Here is a 25736-nt window from a genome sequence, read left to right on the forward strand (position 1 = left end):
CAGAGCCCTCTCACCCCAGCTTAGATTCTTTCCCACAATCACACTCAGCACCCCAAGGCCCCTCCCCACCCTCCTTTGGTATAATCCCCCACACCCAGTCCAAGTTCTGCTTTGTGTTTTATTATTTTTCAACTTTATTTAAATTAGTGATTTAATAATGATCATTGAGATTGTGGGATAAGAGGGGTATAATTCCATACAATTCCCATCACCAGAGTGGTGGATAGAGTTGGACAGAATTATTGGATAGAGAGAGTCGGGCGGTAGCACAATGGGTGAAGCGCATGTGGTGCAAAGCACAAGGACCAGCGTAAGGATCCTGGTTCGAGCCCCTGGCTCCCCACCTGCAGGGGAGTCACTTCACAGGTGGTGAAGCAGGTCTGCAGGTGTCTATCTTTCTCTCCCCCTCTCTTGTCTTCCCCTCCTCTCTCCACTTCTCTCTGTCCTATCCAACAACGATACCAACAATAATAGCTACAACAATAGAACAATAAGGGCAACAAAAGAGAATGAATATATGGATATAAAACAATTTTCAAAAAAAAAAAGAATTATTGAATAGAGACAGAGAGAAATTGAGAGGGGAAGGAGGAAATGGAGAGAAAGAGACACCTGTAGCCCTGCTTCACCACATGTGAAGCTTTCTTCCTGCAGGGCTTGAACCTGGGTCCTGGAGCACTGTAATGTGAGCACTTAATCAGGTGCGCCACTGCCTGGCCCCTGCCTTTGTTTCTGAAGTTCTATCTATGAGTGAGATAATATGGTATTCATCACCCCCTTCAAATGAACCCAGAAGGCTGAATGGGGGGGGGGGGAGGCGGTGAGTGAGAAGAAGGCAGGCCGGCCTCAGTTTCCCTGGGTGTCTCTACGGTCTTACAGCACTAGGCCCCAACAACTGTGGGTGCTACCCCACCCTCAACGCCTCATGAGCTTTGCCATGCACTTTTGAACTTCTCTTCACACCAGCGTAGGGAGACCAGTTTCCAACCCCCCAGAGGGAGATGAAGACCAGAGACGCCAAGTGACTCACCCAGAAATCACACGGTAAATCAGCTTCGGAGTCCTGGCCTGCCTGCCTCCAGCCAGGCTGCTTTCCTTTCCAAAGGGCAGTTCAGAGGCCCAAGCACTGAGTCCTGGAATAAGCTAACGGTGGCCCCCTGTTTGTGGAGGGGATGGGGTTGGTATATGTCAGTGACACTTTGGACTGTGTCCTAGGTGGAGAAAGGGCCTTCCAAACAGGGCTTCACCAGAGGGAATGAACTTCCCAGAAAGCCTAGCACACAGGCAGGCACTTCCCCAATCAGCTGGGCACTTAGCCCAGCACCCAGGCCTCAGCTTCAGAGGACCTTGGGGAGGCAGGCAGGCAGGCAGCGGGGGTCCCTTGTGGAGCAGCTGACCCCAGCTAGGTGGAAGCTGCCAGCCCCTCGGGCCCCCAGAGAAGCTCTGGAAGGAGGAGGCCGAGCTCCAGCTGGGCCAGTGCCGGCCAGGGGGGTGGTGGAGGAGGGCTGCTGGGACGGTTCACGCGGCGGCCAGCAGACTGGCTGCGTGTTGCAATGTCTGGTGGCGTTTGCAGCATCATGTCCGTGTGCAGCTGGGGTAACCTCAGGCGGGGCAGAGGAGCGTGTGTGGCTCCCAGGCTGCTGGCACCTTGCATCTTACAGCTCCGGGTTCAGCTGCAGGTCAGCAGCCTGTGACATCATAGCGTCTGTTTACCAGGGGGGTGGGGAGGAAGCAGGCTCCCTGTCGCCTGGAGGGGGATCCCTTCCTCTTCTTCCGGCCCCCAGAGGGGCCAGATCTGAGCCCTGGGGCGCCCTCCACCACCGCTGGGCCGGCCTCATCCAGTCCTCCTTGGGACCCCATCTGCTGCCTGCCCCCCTCCCACTAGCCTTGCACCTCTAGGCCCCACCCACACCACCTGACCTTCTGTCTGCTTCTCAACTCCCTCTCTCTGGGCTCCACCCCCATTCATCCTCTGCTGGGAACCCTACCCCCAGACCTCATCCTCCCTGGATTTACCTCTTTCCCAGACTCCACCAGGACTTCAGCTTCACCCCACCCGCCTAAGGATCCACAGGGGTACCCCCAATCCACAGGCTAGTCCTCGACAGACTTTCTCAAAGACTTCTGGAGCCAGGGAGCATTTTGCCCGAGGCTTCCCCCTCACCCCATCCTGTAAGCCGACTTGCCAACTCCACACCGGAGGTTGGCAGCCTGTTACTGGAATCTGCAGTATTTACCCAAGGAACTCGGGACTCCATGGGCAGCGTGGCCCGTGGCTGGCGCTCTCTCTGGCTGGGAAGGCTGCCCCATCCACCGGGAACTGTTTCCTGGTTCCCTCCTTTGATTTCTTTTATTTTGTGTTATTTTTTGGTCTGTGTTCATGAGGATTCTGGAAGTTGTCTGAGAGAGGGCATCTGAGCCAGTCTTTCTCTTCCTCTTTATCTCAGACTTGCCAGGCCCAGCCTCCCGACCCTCATGCCCCCGAAGGGAGGCTCGGGACTCAGGGAATGGCAAGGCCAGTCCTTCATCTCCTGGAGCCTTTTGAGGTGCTGTTGGAGCCCTTCCTCCTCTGGCAAGGAGCCCCCGATGTCCCTGCAGCCCCTTTGAAGCCCTCCTCCTGTCCAGCAGCTCCTGCCTGACCCTGGCTCCTGTCTTCTGATTTGCACTCTCCTGTCAAGCCCAGGGCTCAGGACTGGTCTCTGAATCCAGTTCACAGGCTGTCCAGTCTCTCTTTGTAGTCCCCTGAGAGGTCCCATCTGTAGGATTCCAGCTGCCAGCCACCACCACTCCTTGTCTGTCATTCCAGCCGGTGGCTTCCTTGCTGCCTCCAGATACACGGAACCCTTACACCAAACTCCTGCATCTGTTGTCAGGGGCCTAGCGATACTCTTTCCCAGGCCACTGCAGGGCTCCTCCTTCAAGCCCCTGGGTCTCTGAACTGTCTTTCACTTTCTTTCTTTAGCTTTTTAAACATTTTTTTAAATTATCTTTATTTATTGTACAGAGACAATCAAAAATAGAGAAAGGAGGGGAAGATAGGGAGAGAAACACTTGCCGCCCTGCTTCACCAGGTACAAAGCTTTCCCCCCTGTAGGTGGGGACTGGGGGCTTGAACCTGGGTCCTTGTGCACTGTAACATGTGCGCTCAACCAGGTGCCCCATTACCCAACCCTCAGTCATTCCCTTTCCAGAGAGGTTTTCTTTTTTTGCTGCAGTTCCCACCCCACCCACTGCACCCCCCCCAATGGCTCTGCCCACCCTCCAGAAAGCTTTCTGACTATTATAAGCACTGTTGGCCACATGTGTGTATTACACAGTCAGTAATGCAAATCTTTTGTTTGTTTTTTTAAAAAAAGAGGCTAAAAACTTTAATAATTGCAATGCTATAGCTTACAATGGGTTTTACCACAACACTTCTCATGTTAGCTACCTTGTTCTGTGTTTCTACACTTTTTATTTTATTATTGATTTAATAATGATCAACAAGATTGTGGGATAAGAGGGCTACCGTTCCACACAGGTCCCACCACCAAAGTTCCCTGTCCCATCCCCTCCACTGGAAGCTTCCCTGTTCTTTATCCCTCTGGGAGGATGGATCCAAATTCTTTATGGGGAGTAGATGGTGGGAGTTCTGGCTTCTGTTATTGCTTCTCTGCTGGACATGGGTGTTCCAGGCTTCTTTTTTTAAAAAAAAAATTTTTTTAATTATATTTATTTATTGGATGGAGACAGCCAGAAATCTAGTGGAAGAGGGAAGTAGAAAGGGAGAAACACATCTGCACTGCTTCACCCCTCATAAAGTTCCCCCCACCTCGCAGGTGGGGACTGGGGACTAGAACCCGGACCCTTAAGCATTGTAATGTGTGTGCTCAACCAGGTACTGCACCATCCAGCACTCCACATTTTTTTTTTAAGATTCCTCCCTCCCTTCCTTCCTTCCTTCCTTCCTTCCTTCTTTCCTTTCTTCATGAGAAAGATAGGAGGAGAGAGAGAAAGAACCAGACATCACTCTGGTGCATGTGCTGCTAGGGACTGAACTTGGGACCTCATGCTTGAGAGTCCAATGCTTTACCCACTGTGCCACCTCCCCAACCACAGTAACTCAGGTGTTCATCGTCTCTGTTCTCCTCCTGACAGCTCCCGGGAGGAGGAGAAGTCGGTTTCCTGTGCCTGGTGTACTGTCATGGCTCAGTAGGCACTGTGTGAGGAGTGCTGGAACAGGACAGGGAGTGGAGAGAGAGCTTGGTTTTGGAGTCCAGGTTCAAGGGCTGCTTGGAAGTTGTGGCAGTGCTGCCCACAGGAGTTACAGAGCTGGTCCCAGCATCCCTCACGCACCGGACCTCCAGCCCCACTTGTTAAGATGGGGGTACTGAGAGTGGCTGCACAGTAGACTGAGTGCTGGCTCTCCTCCTGCCTCCTCAAGGTCATCTGGCATTCTCTACCTGGAGGCCCAGTGGGAAAAACTGGGGATAAAGGTCCTGAGCCCTCAGCCAGTGGCTGTGGCCACAGTTTCTCCACCCCCACCCCCCTGTGTTGTGCCAAGTGCTATCCCAGGGAGGACAAAGAGAGACTCTGCCCCTGGGCTGGTTCTGTAGGCTGTTGGTGTTTGTGGATGGAAACAGCAGTGCTAGGATTTCTGGCTGTAGGGAGAGCATGTGGTTCTGGTCTTCCTTGAGGTCAGTCTTCATTCCATCAAGGCTTTTTCCCTAGAGGGTTTTCCCAGTGGCCCCAGAGCCAAAAAGGCTCCTGAGAATCACACCAAGAAGAGAGCAGGTGAAGCACAGGTAGTGCAAAGCACAAGGACCCGCGTGAGGATCCCAGTTCGAGCCCCCAGCTCCCCACCTGCAGGGGAGTCGCTCCACAGGTGGTGAAGCAGGTCTGCAGGTGTCTGTCTTTCTCTCCCCTTCTCTGTCTTCCCCTCCTCTCTGCATTTCTCTCTGTCCTATTCAACAATGATGACAACAATAATAACTACAACAATAAAAGAACAAGGGCAACAAAACAGAATAAATAAATAAGTATTAAAAAGAAGAAGAAGAAGAAGAAGAAGAAGAAGAAGAAGAAGAAGAAGAAAAAGAAGAGGGGAACTTAGCTGGGAAACACCCACTAAGGCTACACAGGCAGTGCACATGAGTATTGATAACAGCTTTATTCATAGGGACCAAACATTTGTAACCAAGATGTCCATAGTCCGTAAATGGACAAGGAAACGGTAGTGTAGCCAGATGATGGGGCATCTCGCGACACTAGACATAATGAGCCATCCGGACAGGAACAGACATGGAGGAACCTCAGTGCATCTTATCAAGGACAAGAAGCCAATTTGAAAAGGTTACAGCCCACATGACTCCAGCTGTACAGCATTCTGCGAAAGGCAAAACTATGATGACAGTAAAGGGGGTGAGAGGTAGAGTGAATATAGCAGGCCAGGACACAGCTCTGTAGGATGCCATGCCAGGGGGTACGTGTCATGATACTTTGGCCCAAACCCATGCAATGACCACCAAGAATGAACCAACTATGGGTGAGAGACATGTGTTGAGGGTGGTGGAGATAGCATAATGTTTATGCAAAGAGACCCTCATGCTTAAGGCTCCGGAGTCCCAGGTTCAATTCCCCATACCACCATAAACCAAAGCTGAGCAGGGCTCTGGAAAAAAAAAAATTGAAAAAATGTGTCTGAAGGACGGGGGTAGATAGCATAATGGTTATGCAAGGAGACTCTCATGCCTGAGGCTCCGCAGTCCCAGGTTCAATCCCCCGCTCCACCATAAGCCAGAGCTGGGCAGTGCTGTGGTGTTTATCTTTCTCTGCATATAAAATAAATAAAATATAAAAAGAAGAAATAAAAATGTGTCTGAATAGGTTCCTAAGGTATGACAAGCACACACAGTTTGCTGCTGCTGTTGATGGGGGAGGCTGCCCACCAGGAGGGGCCGGAGGCACCCGGAGAATCTCTGTACTGTTCAGTTTTGTTGTGAACTAAAAGCTGCTTTTGTGGGGCTGGGCAGTGGTGACCTGGTGAAGCAGACATGTCACCAGGTTCTAGGACCCGCACGCAAGCCCCGAGTCCTTACTTACAGGGAGGAAGCTTCACAAGTGGTGAAGAAGGGCTGCAGGTGTTTCTCTTCCTCTCTATCCCTGCTTCTCTCTCAATTTCTTTTCTTTCATTTTTTAATCTTCTTTTAAAAATTATTTTATTTTATTGCCTCCAGGGTTATCGCTTGGGCTTGGTGCCAGCACTACGAATCCACTGCTCCTGGGAGCCATTTTTTCTTTTTTATTGGATAGGGCAGAGAGAAGTTAAGAGGGGAGGGAAGGATAGAGAGGGGGAGAGAAAGATAGACACTTGCAGACCTGCTTCACTGCTTGTAAAGTGACCCCCCTGCAGATATACTGGCCTGGACCTCTCTTTTTAAATTTTTATTTATTATTTTTCATTAGATAGAGACAGAAATTGAGTAGGGAGGGAGAAAAGAGAGAGAGAGAGACACCTGCAGCTCTGATTCACCACTCGTGAAGCTTTCCCCCTGCAGGTGGGGACCAGGGGCTTGAACCTGGATCTTTGCACACTGTCATGTGTGTGCTTAACCAGGTGCACCACCACCGCCTAGCCCCTGGACCTAGCTTTCATGTGACACTTTATTTCATGCCATTTTATTAGGGAAATGTTAGTTTTCTGTCTCCCCACCTGGAGTGCCAGCATGCCTCACCCTCCGACAGCTTCATCTGATACTTTGGTTTAAGTCCAGGGTCTCAGCCTCTGGCCTGGCCCTGGCCCTCACAGCAGCCTCCCCCCCTCCCCCGCCCATATTGAGGCTCTCAGGGGACAAAGTCTGGGGTGTATTCTTCATCCAAACTGACCGTGCTGGAACTTCTGGGACCCTGTGTTGGAGCTTCTGGGACCCTATTGTCAAGGGTGATGGGATGCTCTCAGCTTTAGAGAAGTGATGGGGGCTGGGCAGTGGCACACCTGGTTGAACACACGTTACAATGTGCAAGGGCCTGGGTTCAAGCCCTCTGGACTCCCACCTGCAAGGGGAAAGCTTTGCAAGTAGTGAAGCAGGGCTGCAGGTGTGTCTCTCTCCTTCCCTCTCTCCCCTTCCCTCTCAATTTTTCTCTGTCTCTACCCAGTAATAGATAAATAAAATATTAAAGAGAGAGAGAAGTCATGGAAGCCTCTGAGTTTTCATTCACTCACTCACAAACATCTAAGCCCTGCTAGGTCCTGGGGTGTGAAATGAGTCTAGCAGAATGGAGACCCTCAGGGGCTCTCCCTCAGTGGGGTCAGGAGGGCAGAGAGTGAGCTCAGAGTGGTGTTCAAAGAGTGGGAGGCACTGAACACAGAGAAGGGGAGGCCTGGCCCCAGCCCCCAAGGGCTTTCTCAACAAACAGCAGGGTCCTGGGTAAATAATCCCCATCCATACAGGACAGCGGGCCACAGCCTACATGTCATCTCCCTCACCCTGGCCCCTGGTTCCCTCTCCAGAGTGTCCTTCTAGCTTTGAAGCTACTGGCTTCCCTGGCCCTGGAGGTCAGCCTCCTGAACCTCTCAACCCACCTGAGAACCAGAAAGCCAGGAAAAGTTAAGTTACCTGGGCTCAGAGGCCCAGCACCTCAGGCCCCATCTGACAGGACCCTGTGCCCATCTGTTGTCACTTCATACAAGCCCCAAGTTCTTTTTTTTTTAATTGGTGATTTAATAATGATTAACAACATTGTAAGATCACAGAGGTACAATTCCACACAGTTCCCACCACCAGAGTTCCCTGTCCCACCCCCTCCATTGGAAGCTTCCATATTCTTTATCCCTTTGGGAGCATGGGCCAAAGGTCTCTAAGGCGTGCAGAAGGTGGGAGGTCTGGCTTCTGTAGTTGTTTCTCTGCTGGACATGGGTGTTGACAGGTGGATACACACCCCCAGTCTGTTTTTGTCTTTCCCTAGTGGGGCAGGGCTCTGGGGAGGTGGGGTTCCAGGACACACTGGTAAGTTCTTCTGCTCAGGGAAGTCAGAACAGTGTCATGGTAGCATCTGCAACTTGGTAGCTGAAAAGCATTAAGATATAAAGCAGGAAAAAATTGTTTAGTCAATGGGAACCTAAAGGTAAAGCTATAGCAGATGAGATTTGAGGTCTCCATTTTGGAAGAAACTAGGAAGTCTATTTTAGATATATTCCAAGGGGTCCATGACTTTATCAATTTTGCCTGAGCCTGACAGCTAACATGCAGGTGAGCGGTGAGCTAGAGGTATTGTCTGGGAAGATGGTGTCAGAGTTGAGAATAAGACTAGAAAGCTGAATCAGGGCAGAAAGTAGTTCCCAAGTATAGGAAGTATACCATTAACTGTAAACCCCATCTGTCTGATCTGCGGCCCATATGTAGCACAGGAGCCTGTGTCACCTCCTAGTCCCTGTCAGTCTGAGCTCACAGTCCATGGTCACAGCTGGAAACAGTCTAGGCTGCACTTGCTTCAGGACCCGTCTTCCTCAAGGGGCAGAGTAGGCTGACCCACCCTCCCTTCACCATTGTTGTTCTACAGTGAGGGCAAGGTCCACAAGAGGGACTAAATTCTTTACAGGGTGTAGAAGGTGGGCGTTCTGGCTTCTGTCATTGCTTCTATGCTTGACTTCTATGCTTCTATGCTATGGTGTTGGCAGGTGGATCCATAGGCCCAGCCTGTTTCTGTCTTTCCCTAGTGGGGCAGGGCTCTGGGAAGCCCCAAGTCCAAGTATCCCCTCTCTGTCAAATGACCCAGGTTCTCAGGGTCCCCACAGGCACACAGCACTGCATCACCACACCTAATTATGCAAAGCCAGGACTCCTGTTCCCATTAAGAATCCCACTGTTCTACCCTGATGGTACTCCTCATGCACTGTGTCATTCTCCCTTAGGCCAAGGCTGAGAATTAGCCAAGCTTCTCATTCAAGCCTTGTGTGGGCTGCCCTTTCCCATTTCTGTCCACTCCCTAGAAGAATCCAGCTCCTTGTCCTGCCAGGGTCACCTCCTGGCTTAATAAGTCCTGTGTGTGTGTTATCTGTGGGACATGGCATTGTGTCTTTTTCTTTTCTTCTTTTTTTTTTTTTTTCCCCTCCAGGGTTATCACTGGGGTTTGGTGCCTGTACTATGAATCCATTGCTCCTGGAGGCCATTTTTCCCATTTTGTTGCCCTTGTTGTTGTTGTTATTATTGTTGTTATTATTGCTGTTGTTGTTGGAGAGAACAATAGGAAATCAAGAAAGGAGGGGAAGACAGAGAGGGAGAGAGAAAGCATGGGGAGCTGGGGGCTAGAACCAGGATCCTTGTGCTGGTCCTTGCGCCATGTGCACTTAACCCGCTGTGCTACTGCCCACCCCCCGCCATGTGTCTTTCTAGTGGGAATCTAGCAAATGTCACATCTAGGGAACCTGCAAATGTCACAGCCAAACCATCCACCCCACCCCCAATTCATTCTGAGGGCCCATGTTAGTAAATTTGTCTCTAACCGAGCCAAACCTAATTGGTAAGAAGACCAGCTTGTTGCTAGAGGAGAGTCTTCTGGAAGATTTTACAGAAAGCTTGGGGCCCGGTGGTGGCGCACCTGGCTGAGCACACACGCTACAGTGCACAAGGACCCAGGAGGTTAGAGTCTTTGGCCCCCACTTGCCAGGGGAAAGCTTTGCAAGTGGTGAAGCAATGTTGCAGGTGTCTCTGTCTCTCTCCCTCTCTGTCTCCCCCTTCCCTCTCAATTTCTGTCTCTATCAAATAAATAGATAATAAAAAAATTAAAAGCTCTGCTTTGCTTTTAACGCTTATAAGGATAAAGAGAATTGGTCTGGCAGGAAGTACCTTGTTGGCAGGAATTATATTACTGATTGGACCTGAGACTTTGGAGCCTCAGGTATGAGAGTCTTTGCATCGCCACTGTACTATCTCCTCCGCCCTTTTGTATTGCTTTAAACTAAATAAAAAGGACTGGTACCATATGCAGTGGAGATTTATGGGTGAAGGTGGTCTCCCTTCCTTTCTTCCTTCCTCCCTCCCTTCCTTCCTTCTTTACGTCCTTCCTTCCTTCCTTCCTTTCTTCTTTCCTTCCTTCTCACCAGAGCACCACTCAGGTCTGTTTTATGGTTTTGTGGGGGAATTGAACCTGGGACTCTGGAGCCTCAGGCATGAGAGTCTCTCTGCATAACCATGATGCTATCTCCCCAGCACCCAGCTATACCTCTTCACAAAAGCATGTTGATTGGCTTGCATGCTCTCTTTGGATAGAATCAAGGAGCTTAATCTTCAGGTAAATCACCAGCATTTGCAAACCACTGAATTTCTAGCAGCAAATCCTTGGATCCGACGACTGACTTTACTGACGGCTGCTCACAGCTCTCATCCTCTTCTTCCAGATTGTCCTCTGGGGCCGGACTGAGAAGTGTCTGAAGGAGACAACGGAGGAGATTCGGCAGATGGGCACTGAATGCCACTACTTCATCTGTGATGTGGGCAACAGGGAGGAAGTGTACCAGACGGCCAAGGCTGTCCGGGAGAAGGTGAGCAGCTGGATGCCAGATAGGACATTCATGGTGCCCTAAGAGAGAGTTCTGCTGCTGGCAGGTGACCACTTCCAGGATGTCTTGGGGAGGCTCCTCTGATGCTGACCCAAGTCAAGTCTTGTGTGTGTGTGTGGACGTGATAGAGAGAGAGAAACAGAGACAGAGAGAGTGTGTTTTTTTCAGGGAGCAGAGAAGAGCTCTGGTGTGAACTGATGAAATAACAGGAGTGATCAAACCCTTGGCACCCCCTTCCCCTGGGAGTTGAAATCCTGCAGGTTTCTATTCAAGACCCTGGGGAGCAGATCTCTTTCCCCTGACTCTGATCATTAACTTAGTCTGAGGTGGCAGTGAGAACCAAGAGAGCAGAAAGCACACTTCAAAGTACTTGGGACTTGGTAGATGTCAGCTAGGTCTTATGCAATAATAACCACCTCATTGTCAATATGCTCCATGCAAAGATGGACTGAGCGCCATGAGTGATCACTGACAGTCAGAAACAGCCCTGGTAGGGTTCTTCCTTCCATTTTACAAGTCCAGACTGGACCAGAGAGAGAGTCTGCCAGGTAAAGCATGTACCTTGCTGTTCAAAACAGGTTCAAAACCCAGAGCCACAGGGAAGTTTCTATGGCACCAGAAGGAGATCCAGTGCTGTGGTGTCTCTCTCTCTCTCTCTCTCTCTCTCTCTCTGAATGAAAAGGGGACCTAGGTAGCAGCAACAAATGCTGGAGAGGACAAAGGAACCCTCCTGCACTGCTGGTGGGAATGTCAGTGGGTCCAGTCTCTGTGGAGGACAGTCTGGAGAACTATCAGAAGGCTAGAAGTGGACCTACCCTATGATCCTGCAATTCCTCTCCTGGGGATATATCCTAAGGAACCAAACACGCCCATCCAAAAAGACCTGTATATACCCATGTTCATAGCAGTACAATTTGTAATAGACTGGAAGCAACCCAGGTGTTCAACAACAGATGAGTGACTGAGCTAGTTGTGGTCTATATACACAATGGAATACTACTCAGCTATTAAAAATGATTAATTCACTTTCTTCACCTCATCTTGGATAGAGCTTGAAGGAATCATATGAAGTGACATCAGCCAGAAAGAGAAGGATGAAGATGGGATGATCTCACTCATGGACAGAAGTTGAGAAATAAGAACAGAAGGGAAAACACAAAGCAGAACTTGGACTAGGTTTTGTGTATTGCACCAAAATAAAGGCCTCTGGGATGGGGGGATTGTTCGGATCCTGGAACATGATGATGGAGGAAGACCTAGAGGGAATTGTTATGTAGAAAACTGAGAAACGTTACACATGTAAAAACTACTGGTCTTTTTTTTTTTTACACTGTTGAATGTAAACCATTAATCCCCCCAATAAAGGAGAAAAAAAAAAAGAACAAAGAAGGAGAAAGAGATAGAGGAGAAAAAGAAGGAGAAAAGAGGACCTGGGCAGTGAAGCCACACATGCACAGGGCCTTGTCTCCATACACACAGAAAAACTAAGGCTCAGAGAGGTGCTGTCTGCCCAGGGTCACCCCCATGGCAATGGGGCAGGTCCCACCCTGCTGTGTGCAGGCCACCAGGGTGACTGTGTTCATGGCCTGGCCACCCCTCTCTCCCACAGGTGGGTGACATCACCATCCTGGTGAACAATGCTGCTGTGGTCCATGGGAAGAGCTTGATGGACAGTGATGACGATGCTCTCCTCAAGTCCCAACACATCAACACCCTGGGCCAGTTCTGGGTAAGGGCTTTCCTGTGCCAGAGCTAGCCGTGGGCTAAACTCAAACCAGTTCCCTGTCTCCGGGGAGCCCGGGTGCCATAGGGGAAGGGGAAGAGGCTCAGTGACACTTGGAGGTCCAACAAGGGGGCTGTCCCCGGGGCACTTGCATTACAGAGTGCAAGGACCCTGGTTCAAGCCCCTGGTCCCCACCTGCAGGGGGAAAGCTTTGCCAGTGATGAAGCAGGGCTGCAACTTTCTCTCCCTCTCTATCTCCCCCTCACTGCTCAATTTCTCTCTGTCTCTGTCCAATAATAAATGAAAAGGTTTAAAAGGGGGGCTGTCCGGATGAGAGGAGTGACCAGCCCAGGAGGTCTTGGGCTGTACCGTCTGGCAGGAGGAGCCTTGCCAGCTCAGCTCTGCGTCCCTCCATCCCGTGGTGCCTGGAGGGGCGTGCCAGCTTCTGGCTCTCCTGCCAGGAGCTGCAGCTGTTCTACACTGACCTCCCCGCTCGCCCCCAGACCACCAAGGCCTTCCTGCCACGCATGCTGGAGCTGCAGAACGGCCACATTGTGTGCCTCAACTCCGTGCTGGCGCTGTCCGCCATCCCCGGTGCCATCGACTACTGCACGTCCAAAGCCTCGACCTTCGCCTTCATGGAGAGCCTGACCCTGGGGCTGCTGGACTGTCCGGGTGTCAGCGCTACCACTGTGCTGCCCTTCCACACCAGCACCGAGATGTTCCAGGGCATGAGGGTCAGGTCAGTGCGCGGGGGCCCTGCCGCAGCCCAGCCCAGCCCTCACAGCAGGCAGAGAGCCCCAGTGAGTGGGAAGAGCATGGGCCAGGGCTGGGGCTGGAGCTCAGTGGTGAAGTGCATATGTCACAGGCAGGAAAGCCTGAGTTCCATCCCCAGCACCAGGAAGAAAGCAAGGGACAAAGGACAGGAGGGAGAGAAGGAGGGAGGAAGGGAGGAAGGGAGGAAGGAAGGGAGGAAGGGAGGGACAAAGGAAGGGAGAGAGGGAGGGAGGGAGGGAGGAAGGAACAGAGGAAGGAAGGAAGGAAAGAAGGTATGAAGGGAGGAAGGAAGGAAGGGAGGGAGGGAGAGAGGAAGGAAGGAAGAAAAGGAGGGAGGGAGGAAGGAAGGGAGGGAGGAAGGAAGGTAGAAAAGGAGGGAGGGAGGAAGGAGGAAGGAAGGAAAGAAGGTATGAAGGGAGGGGTGGAGGAAGGAAGGAAAGAAGGTATGAAGGGAGGGATGGAGGAAGGAAGGAAAGGAGGGAGGGAGGAAGGGAGGAAGGAAAGGAGGGAGGGAGGAAGGAAGGAAAGAAAGGAGGGAGGGAGGGAGGAATGAAGGAAGGAAGGAAATGAGAGAGGGAGGAAGGAAGCAAGGACCCTGAAATAAATGAAAGACAAAACAGTTATACCTTTTTCATGAAGAAAAACCTCACCATTTTAAAGCTATGGGGTATAGGCAGTGGCACACCTGGTTAAGCACACGTAATCCAAAGGGCAAGGACCCAGGTTCTAGCTTCTAGTTCCCCACCTGCAGGGGGGAAGCTTCATGAGCAGTGAAGCAGGCCTTCAGGTGTCTGTCTTTTTCTTTCTCTTTTCCTATTTCCCTCTCCTCTCTCAACTTCTCTCTGTCCTAGCCAATAAAATGGGGGGGGGGGAGGATGGCCACCAGGAGCAGTGGATTCGTAGTACCAGCCAGTACTGAGCCCCAGCGATAACCCTGGAGGTGAATAAATAGGTAAATAAAGCAAGCTATCAACTCTCTCTGGATGAATCTATTGACCCATTACAATAAAAGAAATCCAAGCAGGTATTTTTTTTATATTTATTTATTCACTTTTTGTTGCCCTTGTTTTGTTGTTGTAGCTATTATTGTTGTTATTGATGTCATCGTTGTTGGATAGGAAAGAGAGAAATGGAGAGAGGAGGGGAAGACAGAAAGGGGGATAGAAAGACAGACAAATGCAGACCTGCTTCGCCACCTGTGAAGCGGCTCCTCTGCAGGTGGGGAGCAGGGGGCTTGAACCGGGATCCTTACACTGATCCTTGAGCTTTGCACCACGTGCGCTTAACCCGCTGTGCCACCGCCCAACTCCCCTAAGCAGGTATTCTTATACAGTATAGAATATATAATATATGTGGAAGGCATTTGGTATAATAACCCCTTGCACTACTGTCACTAATAGAAAGGACCAGGGTGGGGGTAGATAGCATAATGGTTACACAGAGATTCACATTCCTGAGGCTCCAAAGTCCTAGGTTCAATCCCCTACACTACCATAAACCAGAGCTGAGCAGTACTCTGGTAAATAAGAAAGAAAGAGGGGGGGGGGAGAAGGAAGGAAGGAAAGGACCAGTATATATGTATGTATGTATGTATGTATATATGTATGTATGTATTTTGCCTTCAGGATTGTCTCTGGGACATCCTAGACTTACTGCTCCTGGCAGCCATTCCCCCTACCTTACCCCCCCATTTTATTCCAGACAGAGAGGAATTGAGAGAGGGGGAGAGACAGACACCTGTAGAACTTTACTGCTCAAACCCCGGTCCTTGCATGTAGTCCTGTGCATAGCACTATGTACACTTAACCGGGTACACCACCGCCCAGCACCAGGACCATAACTTTAGTGATCAAAAGTTAACATCCTTGGTCTTATAGCTTGGGAGATACTGTAGTGGGTAAAATGCCAGACTTGTAAGCATGAGGTCCCGAGTTTAATCCCTGGCCTTGGGTATACCAGAGTGGTGCTCTGAGTCTCTCTCCCTTTCATTCATAAATGAGAACATGTTTGTTTGTTTTTAAATCTTCAGTTTCAAATCTCATTTTAGCTACTGTATGTTTGTGAAATCTTGAATTCTGTTATCTCCCCAAGCTTTGTTTTGCTTGTCTATAAAACAGTGGGACTAATCTTTATATTGAAGGATCAATGTGAGAATTAGGAATTATTCATGTAGGAATTGGGGGGGGGGGTGACCACCGGGTCGAGTGTGTGCCTCTGCGTATGAGGTCCTTGGCTGGAGCCCTGGCAGGTACTGCTTGGCGACTCAACGGCTGGTGCCATGAATGGTGGCCTATGCTCCGGTGGCTCTCCTCTCTGCCTTTTTTCTCTCTCTTTCTCCCTAAGAAGTGAGGAATGAGAGAAAAGTGGGCAGTGTTGTCAAGCATGCTGGAGGCTCTGGGCTTATTCCCTGGCATTTGACAAAGGAAAGAAAAGGCATGCGAGGGGGGCCGGGAGGTAGCTCTGCAAGTTAAGCGCAAGTGGTGTGAAGCGCAAGGACCAGCGGAAGGATCCCGGTTCAAGCCCCCGGCTCCCCACCTGCAGGGGAGTCGCTTCACAGGCGGTGAAGCAGGTCTGCAGGTGTCTGTCTTTTTCTCCCCCTCTCTGTCTTCCCCTCCTCTCTCCATTTCTCTCTGTCCTATCCAACAACAACGACAGCAACAACAATAACAACAACAACGATAAAAAGAAAACAACAAAGGCAACAAAAGGGAAAAAATAGTCTCCAGAAGCAGTGGATTCATAGTACAGGCACAGAGCCCCAGCAATAACCCTGGAGGCAAAGAGAGAGAGAGAGAGACGAAGAAAAAGAAAAAGTCACGGGAACATTTAGTGCAAAGCCCAGAGCGCTAGATGCCATGATCAGCTTCTGTTCTTACTGTTTTTACTAACAAGCATCTTCTTTGGTTCATTTCTTTCTTTCTTTTTTTTTAAATTTCTTTATTGAGGAATTAATGTTTTACATTCGACAGTAAATACAATAGTTTGTACATGCATAACATTCCCCAGTTTTCCATATAACAGTACAACCCCCACTAGGTCCTCTGTCATCTTTTATGGACCTGTATTCCTCCCACTCCCCCACCCCAGAGTCTTTAACTTTGGTGCGATACACCAATTCCTGTTCAGGTTCTACTTGTGTTTTCATTTCTGATCTTCTTTTTCAACTTCTGCCTGAGAGTGAGATCTTCCCATTGTTGGTTCATTTCTAATAAACTTCCTAGCAGCCTCTATCTTCAGCTTGTTACAAAAGTGGACATTTCTACCTGGCTTGCAGGCAAATTACTGTAGAGTCTGGCTGCAGAGGAGGCTGGATGAATGACTGTTAAGGCTTTTGTCTTATTTTGCCTGCACTACAAATCCACTACCCCTGGAGGCCATTTTTTTCCTTTTTTTGCTGTTGTTGTTTGTTTGTTTTTTCAGTTAGATAGGACAGAGAGAAATTGAGAGGGGAGGGGAAGACAGAGAGAGGGAGAGAAAGATGGACACCTGCAGACCTGCTTCACCACTTGTGAAGTGACCCCCCTCCCACAGGTGGGGAGCTGGGAGCTCAAACTGGGATCCTTGTGCTTCGTACTATGTGTGCTTAACGCGGTGCACCCCTGTCCCACCCCTACTATTAAGGTATCATGTAGACTTTTCCTCCCCCTGTGACTCTTGGTCTGTTTCCTTTTCATCTGGACATACAGGATATTCAGATTATATGGCAGGGTTGCAGTGACAGTGAAGAATTTTATTCTGGGCTGAATTTTCAGTGGTAGAGAGAGCACCACAGAGAGAAAAAGAGAGACACTACAGCGCCAAAGCTTCCCCCAATGCTGGTACTGCCCTATGGTGGACTGGGGGCTCAGACCTGGGCCGCAGGCATGGCAAAGCAGGCTCCTCCCAGCTGAGCTCTCTTGCTGGCCCAGCAAGGCCGTTTTAACTAGACACCTTGTCCACCAGCGAGTAAGACACATCAGACTTCTTGTGTCTGCTTTGCTTTCCACAGTTCCACCAGCACCACCACCACTTTATGGGGTTAAGTTCCCCCCCCCAAGTCTCCTTTCCACAGTGGCTGAGCATCTGGGACCATACTCCGACCCTGTGTGGCCTCGGGCAAGCGAGTTGGCTTTTTTCTATGCCTCTCTTTCCTCATGTATAAGAAGAAATTGCTAGTAGTCCCCCACTTCAGGGGTCAGTGGGTGAACTAGCCAGCCTGCCAGGCCTGTATTGGATGCCAGTTACCCTGGGGTGTGTGAGCCTGAAGGTTTGAGGGGGAAGAAAGGATGCTTCTAAGTTTCACCAACTCACATTTCCTTTTTTATTTATTTTGTATATTTATTTTCCACCACTCCCATCTAAAGGTCTGTGTCCCCACCCCACCCCCATAGGTACCCACTCTGGTTCTCCCACAGTCTTAAAAACAGGTTGACAGTTTTGTTCTGTTCACATTCGTATACTCAGTTCTCTATATAATCCTCATCATATGAGTGAAACCATTCTGGGGTTGTCCTTCACTTCCTAACTGGCTTCACTGAACATCATCTTCTCCAATCCCATCCACTTTATCCCAAAGGACACAATGTCATCCCTTTTTATGGCTGCATAGTACTCTGTTTTAGGGCCTTTTGGATGTTCCCAGGTCTTTGTTGTTGTGAATAAAGCCGCTATGAACGTTGGGGTGCATGTGTCGCTTCAAAGCACTGTTGTCACATCTTTTGGGTATTTGTTTAAGGATTCTCCACGCTGTTCTCCAGAGTGGCTACCCCAGTTTGCACTCCCACCAGCTGTGCAATGGAGTTCCCCTCTCTCCATGTCCTCTCCAACACTTCTCTTCTCTTGTGTTGATGGAGTCTGTTCTCATGGGTGTGAGGTGGAATCTCAGTGTGGTTTTGATTTGCGTCTCTCTGGTGATGAGTGCATTGGAGCATTTTTACCTATGTCTGTGGGCCATGTGTATCTCTTCTTTAGAGACCCATTTATTCATATCTTCTGCCCACTTTTTATTGGGATGTTCTTTTTTTTGTTGTTGAGTTGTAGGAGTTCTTTATAGATGTTTGCTATCAACCACTTGTCTGAAGTGCAGTGTGAAAATATCTTTTCCCATTTGCTGGGTTTCCTGTTTATCCTTGTGGAATTTTCTTTTGATGTGTAAAAGCTTTTTAACTTGATATAGTCCCATTTATTCATTTTTGGTTTGGGGTGGAGTCTCCAAGTATGTCTCTAATATTTAAGGTCCTGGAGTGTTTCTTGAAGGGAGAAAGCATTGACTTTCTTCCCAAACAGACTTTATAGCTTCCCAGTGCCAGGACAGATACGCAGGAGAGAGCTGATGGGTTTTTCAAAAGGAATGGCCAGATGTGAGGGTGATCTGGCTGCGACATCTGTCACCCCAGTGATCATCAGGGTTGATTTGGCTGATTTGGCTGGCTAGGCGGGTGTCCCCTTCCTCCCTCACCACTCCAAGCACGTCCCTCCCAAAGCTCGGTCAGTCGAAGAGGACAGCCTTCCCCGAATAGAGACGGACCAGCTCAAAAGGACCAATGCTCCTTGCCCAGCTGCTCCCAGCCGGGTGTGCTGTCCCGTGGGTCTGTGCTGCTTTGTGGGAGTTAACAGCTCTGTGGGCACTCCCTGTACCCACCCGAGCCAGCAGCTAGGGAAAGTAGAAGTGTCACCAGCAGAGTCTGGTAGGATCCTCCATTAGGTTCCTGGAGAGTTCCTGCCAGGAAGCATCCCCACCCCGCCTTCTCACAGCCCCAGGAGTCGGTCTGTCCATTCTTGTCTGTCTGCCTTTCCCCCCAGTTAGCAGGACTGGCTTAGGTAGAGGCTGGAGACCAGATGTCTGCCACGTGTCTAGAGGTCCCAATGTCAGTGAACTGTCTGGACAAATTTTCTCTCTCTCCAGTTTTTTTTTTCTTCTTTTTTAATTTTTTTGTTAGTATCTTTATTTATTTATTGGATAGAGACAGCCAGAAATCCAGAGGAAAGGGGGAGATAGAGAGGGAGAGAGACAGAGAGCTTGTGAAGCTTTCCCCTACAGGTGGCAAACATGGGCTCGAACCCAGGAACCCAGGTGCTTGTGCATTGTAACATGTGTGCTCAACCAGGTGCACCACCACCCAGCTCCCTGTTGTTTTATTTCCTCCAGAGCGCTGCTTGGTTCTGGTTTATTAAGGTGGTGCAAGGGATTGAACTTGGGACCTCAGAGCCTCAGGCATAAGAGTCTGTTGCATAACCACTATGCTATCTACCTCCACGCTCTGGACAAGTTCTCTGCAGGACCTGGGAGGCTGGCACTCTCAGCCTGCAGGGCTTGGGCATCTTACTTAGCAGGACATGGTGACTGCAAAGGCAGCACAGGCGGAGAGTGAGACCTACAAGGGCTCGGAAGCCACTCGGAGGCCAGGGCTGGGGTGCAGGAGCTGCCCTTTGCAGTCACCATGAGTGACCTGAGACCTAAGTGACTCACCCCCTTAATCCTCTGGGTGCCAGAGCCACTCACCAGCCTCCATGGGATTGAGGTCAGAGGCACAGCGGCAGCCCTGCACCTACGGGGCTTTGGCCTGGGGCTCCTGCAGGTCTGGCTTGAATCTCTTAACACTCTGTGACTCCCCAGAGCTGGTCTCCTTATCTTTGATTTGGAGCCTGTTTCACTCAGAAGAAGCCTGGCACTGGGAGAGAGAACTGTTACTGCGAGGTCTCTGGACAGGCCTGAGCAGCCTCTGGTATTTACTGGCTGAAACACCCATTCATCTGTCAACCTGTATTGGGGGGAGGGGTGGTCCGACACTTGTTTCCCCAACATTTAAAAAGTTTGCCACAGGAGCCGTGCAGTAGCACAGTGGGTTAAGCATGCGTGGCGCAAAACGCAAGGACCGGCGTAAGGATCCCGGTTCAAGCCCCCGGCTCCCCACCTGCAGGGGAGTCGCTTCACAGGTGGTGAAGCAGGTCTGCAGGTGTCTATCTTTCTCTCCCCCTCTCTGTCTTCCCCTTCTCTCTCCATTTCTCTCTGTCCTATAACAATGACGACATCAATAACAATAATAATAACTACAACACTAAATAAAAAGGGCAACAAAAAGGAATAAATAAATAAATATTTTTTAAAAAACTGAAAAAAAAAGTTTGACACATATCTCCAAAAAGAACTGAGGAGAGAGCATGATTTTCAGGAATTTTACATTTTATTCGGGAAAGTTTAGGATATTCACATGTTAAGCTGAGAGAGAGGGGGGGGTAGTGCAGAGCTCATACTCGCATGATGACCCGGACATAGAGAGAGAGAAGCCCACAGGTCTAGCCTTTAACACCCAAGCCCTGCCTCCACCTTTCCAAGCCACACCTGTCACACTCCCATTTTCTGGGCCATCCCTCCCAGGTACCTCCTGTCCCTCAACAAGCCCACAAAAGATACTATGAATGAATCCATGAATCAATGAACGAATCAGTGAATGAGTGAACCACCAAGCTAGACAGAAATAAGCTGTCTATGCAGACAAGCAAACCACACTTGAGGAACAGAACAGCAAGGTGGTTCTCGGTTCAGCCACTGAGCACATGAGCAAGAATTTATTGAGCACCTACTGTGTGCCAGGCACTGCCAGGTGCTGTGAATACCGCAGGCAGCCAGACAGGCCAGACTTTTGTCCTCATGGGTGGTACTCACAGTCTGATGAAGGAGGCAGGCCATTCACAAAGAAAACAGGCAACAGACAGGTGGCCCTGGGTGTGGTGGGTGGGTGTGGTCAAGGAGATTTGTAGGGGGGCAAGATCAGAGGCCACCCTGAGTGGGCAGGAGGAGCCCAGGGGACAGAGACAGGCTGACGGGAGAGCAGACAGAAGGTCCTGAAATGGGAAAGAACCTGAGAAGATAAACAGAAAGACTTGCCTCAAGGGCCAGGTGGGGGTGCACCCCCTGGAACATACCCATCATGGTGTACAAGGACCTGAGTTCAAGCCCCTAGTTCCCACCTGAAGGAACAAATCTTCACAAGTGGTGAGGTGTTTCTCTGTCTCTCTTCCTTCCTATCTCCCTCTTCTTCTTTTTTTTTTAAATAATTTATTTCTTTATTGGGGAATTAATGTTTTACATTCAACGGTAAATACAATAGTTTGTACATGCATAACATTCCCCAGATTCCCATTTAACAATACAACCCCCACTATGTCATTCATCACTATCTCCCTCTTCTTTCTCAGTGTCTCAGTGTTTCTCTTTCTTTTCTTTCTTTCTTTTTTTCCACCAGGTCTATCACTGGGGCTAGGTACTTGGTGCTGGCACTACAAACCCACCGCTACTGGCAGCCATTTTTTCCTCTTTAATTTTTTCCCCGTTTCTACTTAATTTTTATTTCACAGGACAGAGGGAAACAGAGAGGAGGGGAGATAGAGAGGGAGAGAGGCAGAGACACCTGCAGACCTGTTTCACCACGCGTGAAACATCCTCCCTACAGGTGGTGTTGTTTTCTTTTGGGAGCTCCAGCAGCCCAGGCTGGCTTCACGGCGGGTAACAGACGACCAGGGACTCATGGTTGAGCTGTAGGCAGTATCTCTTTATTCATGCAGGACGCAGCGCAATCTATACCAAGCTAAGCTAAACTAAAAAACTACAATCTTGTCCTTATAAATATACTAGCCCAGTAGGGCGGAAACAGGATGCGACGCAGAGAGGGTGGAGAGAAAAGTGACTGGTGAAAATCAGGGTGTGACAAGGAGAGGGGGCGGAGCAGGCAAGAATTCTACCACTGAACCACCAATGCCCTGGAGGGAGGGTGGTGCTTGTTAACAGCGGTTATGTAAATAGAATGAAATGGTTATGTAAATAGAATAGTGTTAAGCAGGGGGGATTAAACTAATGAAACAGAAGGGGTTTTTAGAAGCATACCAACAAGGTGGGGAGCAGGGCCTCGAACCTGGATCCTTGTACTTGGTGCTATGTGCACTTAACTGAGTGCGCCACAGCCTGGCTCCCTTCTCTGTTTCTAGCAACAAAAAAGAAAGGGACAAAAGTCTCTCCCAGGAGTGGGGGGCTTCACATACAGGCAACTGAGCCCCAGTGATAACCCTGCTGGAAAAAAAAAAGTTTAAAATAAACAAGAAGAAGAAAGACCATCTAGGACTGCCAGCACGGGGAGGTATGGGAAGAAGGATTCATCCACTGGCAGGGCCCAGAGTGAGCAGGGCTGAGGGAGAGCCTGGAAGTCCCAAGGGGCTTTTTTTTTTAAAAAAATGTTTTTTAATTATCTTTATCTATTGATTGGATAGGGACAGTCAGAAATCGAGAGGCAAGGGAGGGATAGAGAGGGTGAGGGACAGAGAGACACCTGCAGCACTGCTTCACCACTTGTGAAACTTTCCCCCTGCAGGTGGGGACTAGGGGGTCAAACCCAGGTCCTTGCGCATTGTACATGTGCGCTCAACCAGGTGCGCCACCACCCGGCCCCTCCCAAGGGGCTTTTGAATAGAGATGAGATCTGATTCAAAGGAGCCTGCTGAGGGCTCTGGAGAATGGGTTCCAGGAGAGCCAGCTCCCACTCTCCAGTGCACAAGGGGAAACTCCTTTGAGCTGGGGACACCTCACCCATAGGGGCTGCAGAGGGTGAGAAGCTCCTGGTACTTCTGGGGGTGGAGGCGGTGGGCGGGAAGAGTGTGGGGACTGGGCCTCCTGTCTCCCTCAGGAAAGGAGCTGGAGCTGGGGAAGGCAGGCTTCTTGGTGGCAGAGGCCTTCTGCAGAAGCCCTCACAGCTCTAGGAGAAACCCACACTGTCTTTCCCGGCCTCAGGTTCCCTAACCTCTTTCCGCCTTTGAAGCCAGAGACAGTGGCCCGGCGGACGGTGGAAGCCGTGCAGCTCAATCAGGCCCTTCTGCTGCTTCCGTGGACCATGCACGCCCTCGTCATCTTGAAAAGGTAGAAACTGGGGGGACTCATGCTCTGGGTCAGGCACATCCAGCTTCCCTTCTCCAGGTGAACCCGGTTTAGGAAAGGCCTCGGGCAAGGGGAGGTTCACCAGAGACAGACTAGCTGTGTCTGCTGGGGGCCGGGAGAGGCGACAGCACATCTGCTGTGAGTGTTTGCCTGTACTATGGGCCAGCCTTTCTCAGCCGCCTTCGTCTCAGGACCCCCTCCTTTGCAGTCTGAAAAATCACCAAGACTATATGGTGGCGCCTGGGTTGAGCACACACTAGCTACAGTGCACAAGGACCCAGGTTTGAGCCCCGTCTCCCCCACCTGCAGGGGGAAAGCTTCACAAGTGGCGCAGCAGGGCTGCAGGTGTCTCTCTGTGTCTCTCCCTATCACCCCCTTCCCTCTTGATTTCTGGTTATTTCTATCCAATAAATAAATAAAGGCAATTTTTTAAAAAAAAAATTTACTGAGGGACCGGGCAGCGGTTCACTGGGTTAAGCACACGGGGTATGGAGTGCAAGGACCTGAACAAGGATCCAGGTTGTAGACCCCACTCCCCACCTGTAAGGGGTCTGCTTCACAGGTAGTGAAACAGGTCTGCAGGTGTGTCTCTCCCTCTCTATCTTCCCCTCCTCTCTTTTTCTCTCTGTTCTGTCCTGTCCAATAAAATGGACAATGAAAAAATGGCCGCCAGGAGCAGCGGATTTGTAGTGCTGGGTGGTGGCATGCCCAGTAGAGTGTACACATTAACATATACAAGGACCCAGGTTCAAGCCCCTACCCTTCCCCATCCCCACCTGCAAGGGGGAAGCTTCACAAGTGATGGAGTAGAGCTGGAGGTTTCCCTCTTTCTCTCTCCTTCTCTATCCCCCCCTTTCAATCTCAGTTTCTTTCTGCTTCTATGAAAAAGGAAAAAAAAAAAAAGCCACCCAGTAGTCAGGTGATAGCACAGAAGGTTAAGCACACGTGGTGCAAAGCGCAAGGACCGGTGCATAAGGATCCCAGTTCACACTCCCAGCTCCCCACCTGCAGGGGAGTCGCTTCACAGGCGGTGAAGCAGGCCTGCAGGTGTCTGTCTTTCTCTCCCCCTCTCTGTCTTCCCCTCCTCTCTCCATTTCTCTCTGTCCTATCCAACAATGATGACATCAGTAGTAACCACAACAATAATAACTACAAGGGCAACAAAAGAGAATAAATAAATATTTTTAAAAAAAATTTTAAAAAGCCACCCAAAGTAATGGAGTTGTCATATAGGCTCTGAGCTTCAGAGACAATGAGAAAATACTACTACTAATAATAATAGTAATAATACCAACACTCTTTCAATTATTGAAGAAGCCAAAGGGTTTTTGTTCATAGGATTCCTGCCTGCCACTCTTTGTTGTATTAGGATTAAGATCAAGAACACTTTCCTTTCTTTCTCAACCTCTGTTTATGAGTGGAACCATCCCGTACTCATCTTTGAAAAACAGAAAGGAAAACTCAATGAAGAATCTAACTGAGTTTGGAATAGGGCACCAAAGTAAAAAAAAGTCTCTGGGTGGAGGGAGAGGGTAGATGTTCAGCTTCACTGTAGGGGGACAGGGGAGGGACACAGACCTTTGGTGGTGGGAATGGTGTTAATATACACTCCTGTTAATGTATAATCTCACAAATCACTATTTAATAAATTTAAAATAACATTTTCCTAAGAACTATGCATTTGCTGAAATTTAAAATATCTACTTACTCATAATAGCAATAGCAAACCCATATCAACAGAAATAGGGAGAGGGTGGAGATAGAATAATGGTTATGCAAGCAGACTCTCTTGCCTAGGGCTCCAAAGTCCCAGGTTCAGTCCCCCTACCATTGTAAGTCAGAGTTTAGCAGTGGTCTAGAAAGAGAGAGAGAGAGAGAGAGAGGAAGAGAGGGAGAAAAAGAGAGAGGCACCATGTCAACAGAAGTAGGATGTCTTCTGAGAAGTAACTGTTTTTCAAGATGCAGAATGTTGCAAGGGGAATGGTATTGTTTCACATTTTTGTGAATCATTTGGCTTAATTAAAGACAACTGGATTTTGAGAGCTGCTTCTGATTTTAATCTGTGCGATGTCACGTGGCAGGCAGCCTCCAAAAAATCTTGACTGGACACCATGAGAGGATGCGATCTTAAGGTGGCAGGCTTTAAATGATGATGATAGTTTTGTTATTAAATAAAATAGCTTGGGAGTCAGGCGGTAGCACAGCGGGTTAAGCGCATGTGGTGCAAAGTACAAGGACCAGCGTAAGGATCCCGATTCAAACCCCCGGCTCCCCACCTGCATGGGAGTTGCTTCAGAGGCGGTGAAGCAGGTCTGCAGGTGTCTATCTTTCTCTCCCCCTCTCTGTCTTCCCTTCCTCTCTCCATTTCTTTCTGTCCTATCTAACAATAACAACAATAATTACAACAACAAAAAAATAACAAGGGCAACAAAAGGGAATAAATAAATATTTTTAAAAAATGCTTTAAATAAAATAGCTTGACTTCACAGATCCTTGAAGATACCCCAGGTACCATCCAGTATTTCTTTTCTTTTCTTTAAATCTGTTGTTATTGATTTAATAATGATGAACAAGATTGTAAGGTCACCGGGGTACACAATTCCCACCGCCAGAGTTCTGTGTCCCATCCCCTCTTGAAAACTTCCCTATTTATCTCTCCAGGAATACTGGCCAAAATGCTTTATTTTATTTTATTTTTATTTTTTTTAAGTTTTATTTATTTATTTATTGTTGGATATAGACAGAGAGAAATGTAGAGGGGAAGAGAAGATAGAGAGGGAAAGAGACAGAGAGAT

The 25736-nt window shown here is 49.4% G+C and overlaps 1 protein-coding gene across 4 annotated transcripts in view; it reads left to right on the forward strand.

Moving 5' to 3' along the window:
• DHRS3 (dehydrogenase/reductase 3) overlaps window positions 1–25736 on the forward strand; it is a 56647-nt gene that overhangs the window by 27712 nt on the left and 3199 nt on the right. The window contains exons 2-6 of one of the 4 annotated variants that reach the window (XM_060170879.1): window positions 10188–10269; window positions 10376–10519; window positions 12147–12266; window positions 12764–13002; window positions 22798–22923. In XM_060170879.1, coding sequence (XP_060026862.1) covers window positions 10231–10269; window positions 10376–10519; window positions 12147–12266; window positions 12764–13002; window positions 22798–22923 — 668 coding nt within the window. In that variant the 5' untranslated portion in view covers window positions 10188–10230. The remainder of the gene's footprint in view (window positions 1–10187; window positions 10270–10375; window positions 10520–12146; window positions 12267–12763; window positions 13003–22797; window positions 22924–25736) is intronic. The other 3 variants (XM_007532985.3, XM_016192535.2, XM_016192536.2) reach the window with 3 other exon arrangements.

Source organism: Erinaceus europaeus, chromosome 13, assembly GCF_950295315.1.
Source record: "Erinaceus europaeus chromosome 13, mEriEur2.1, whole genome shotgun sequence".
NCBI classification, from domain to species: Eukaryota; Metazoa; Chordata; class Mammalia; order Eulipotyphla; family Erinaceidae; genus Erinaceus; species Erinaceus europaeus.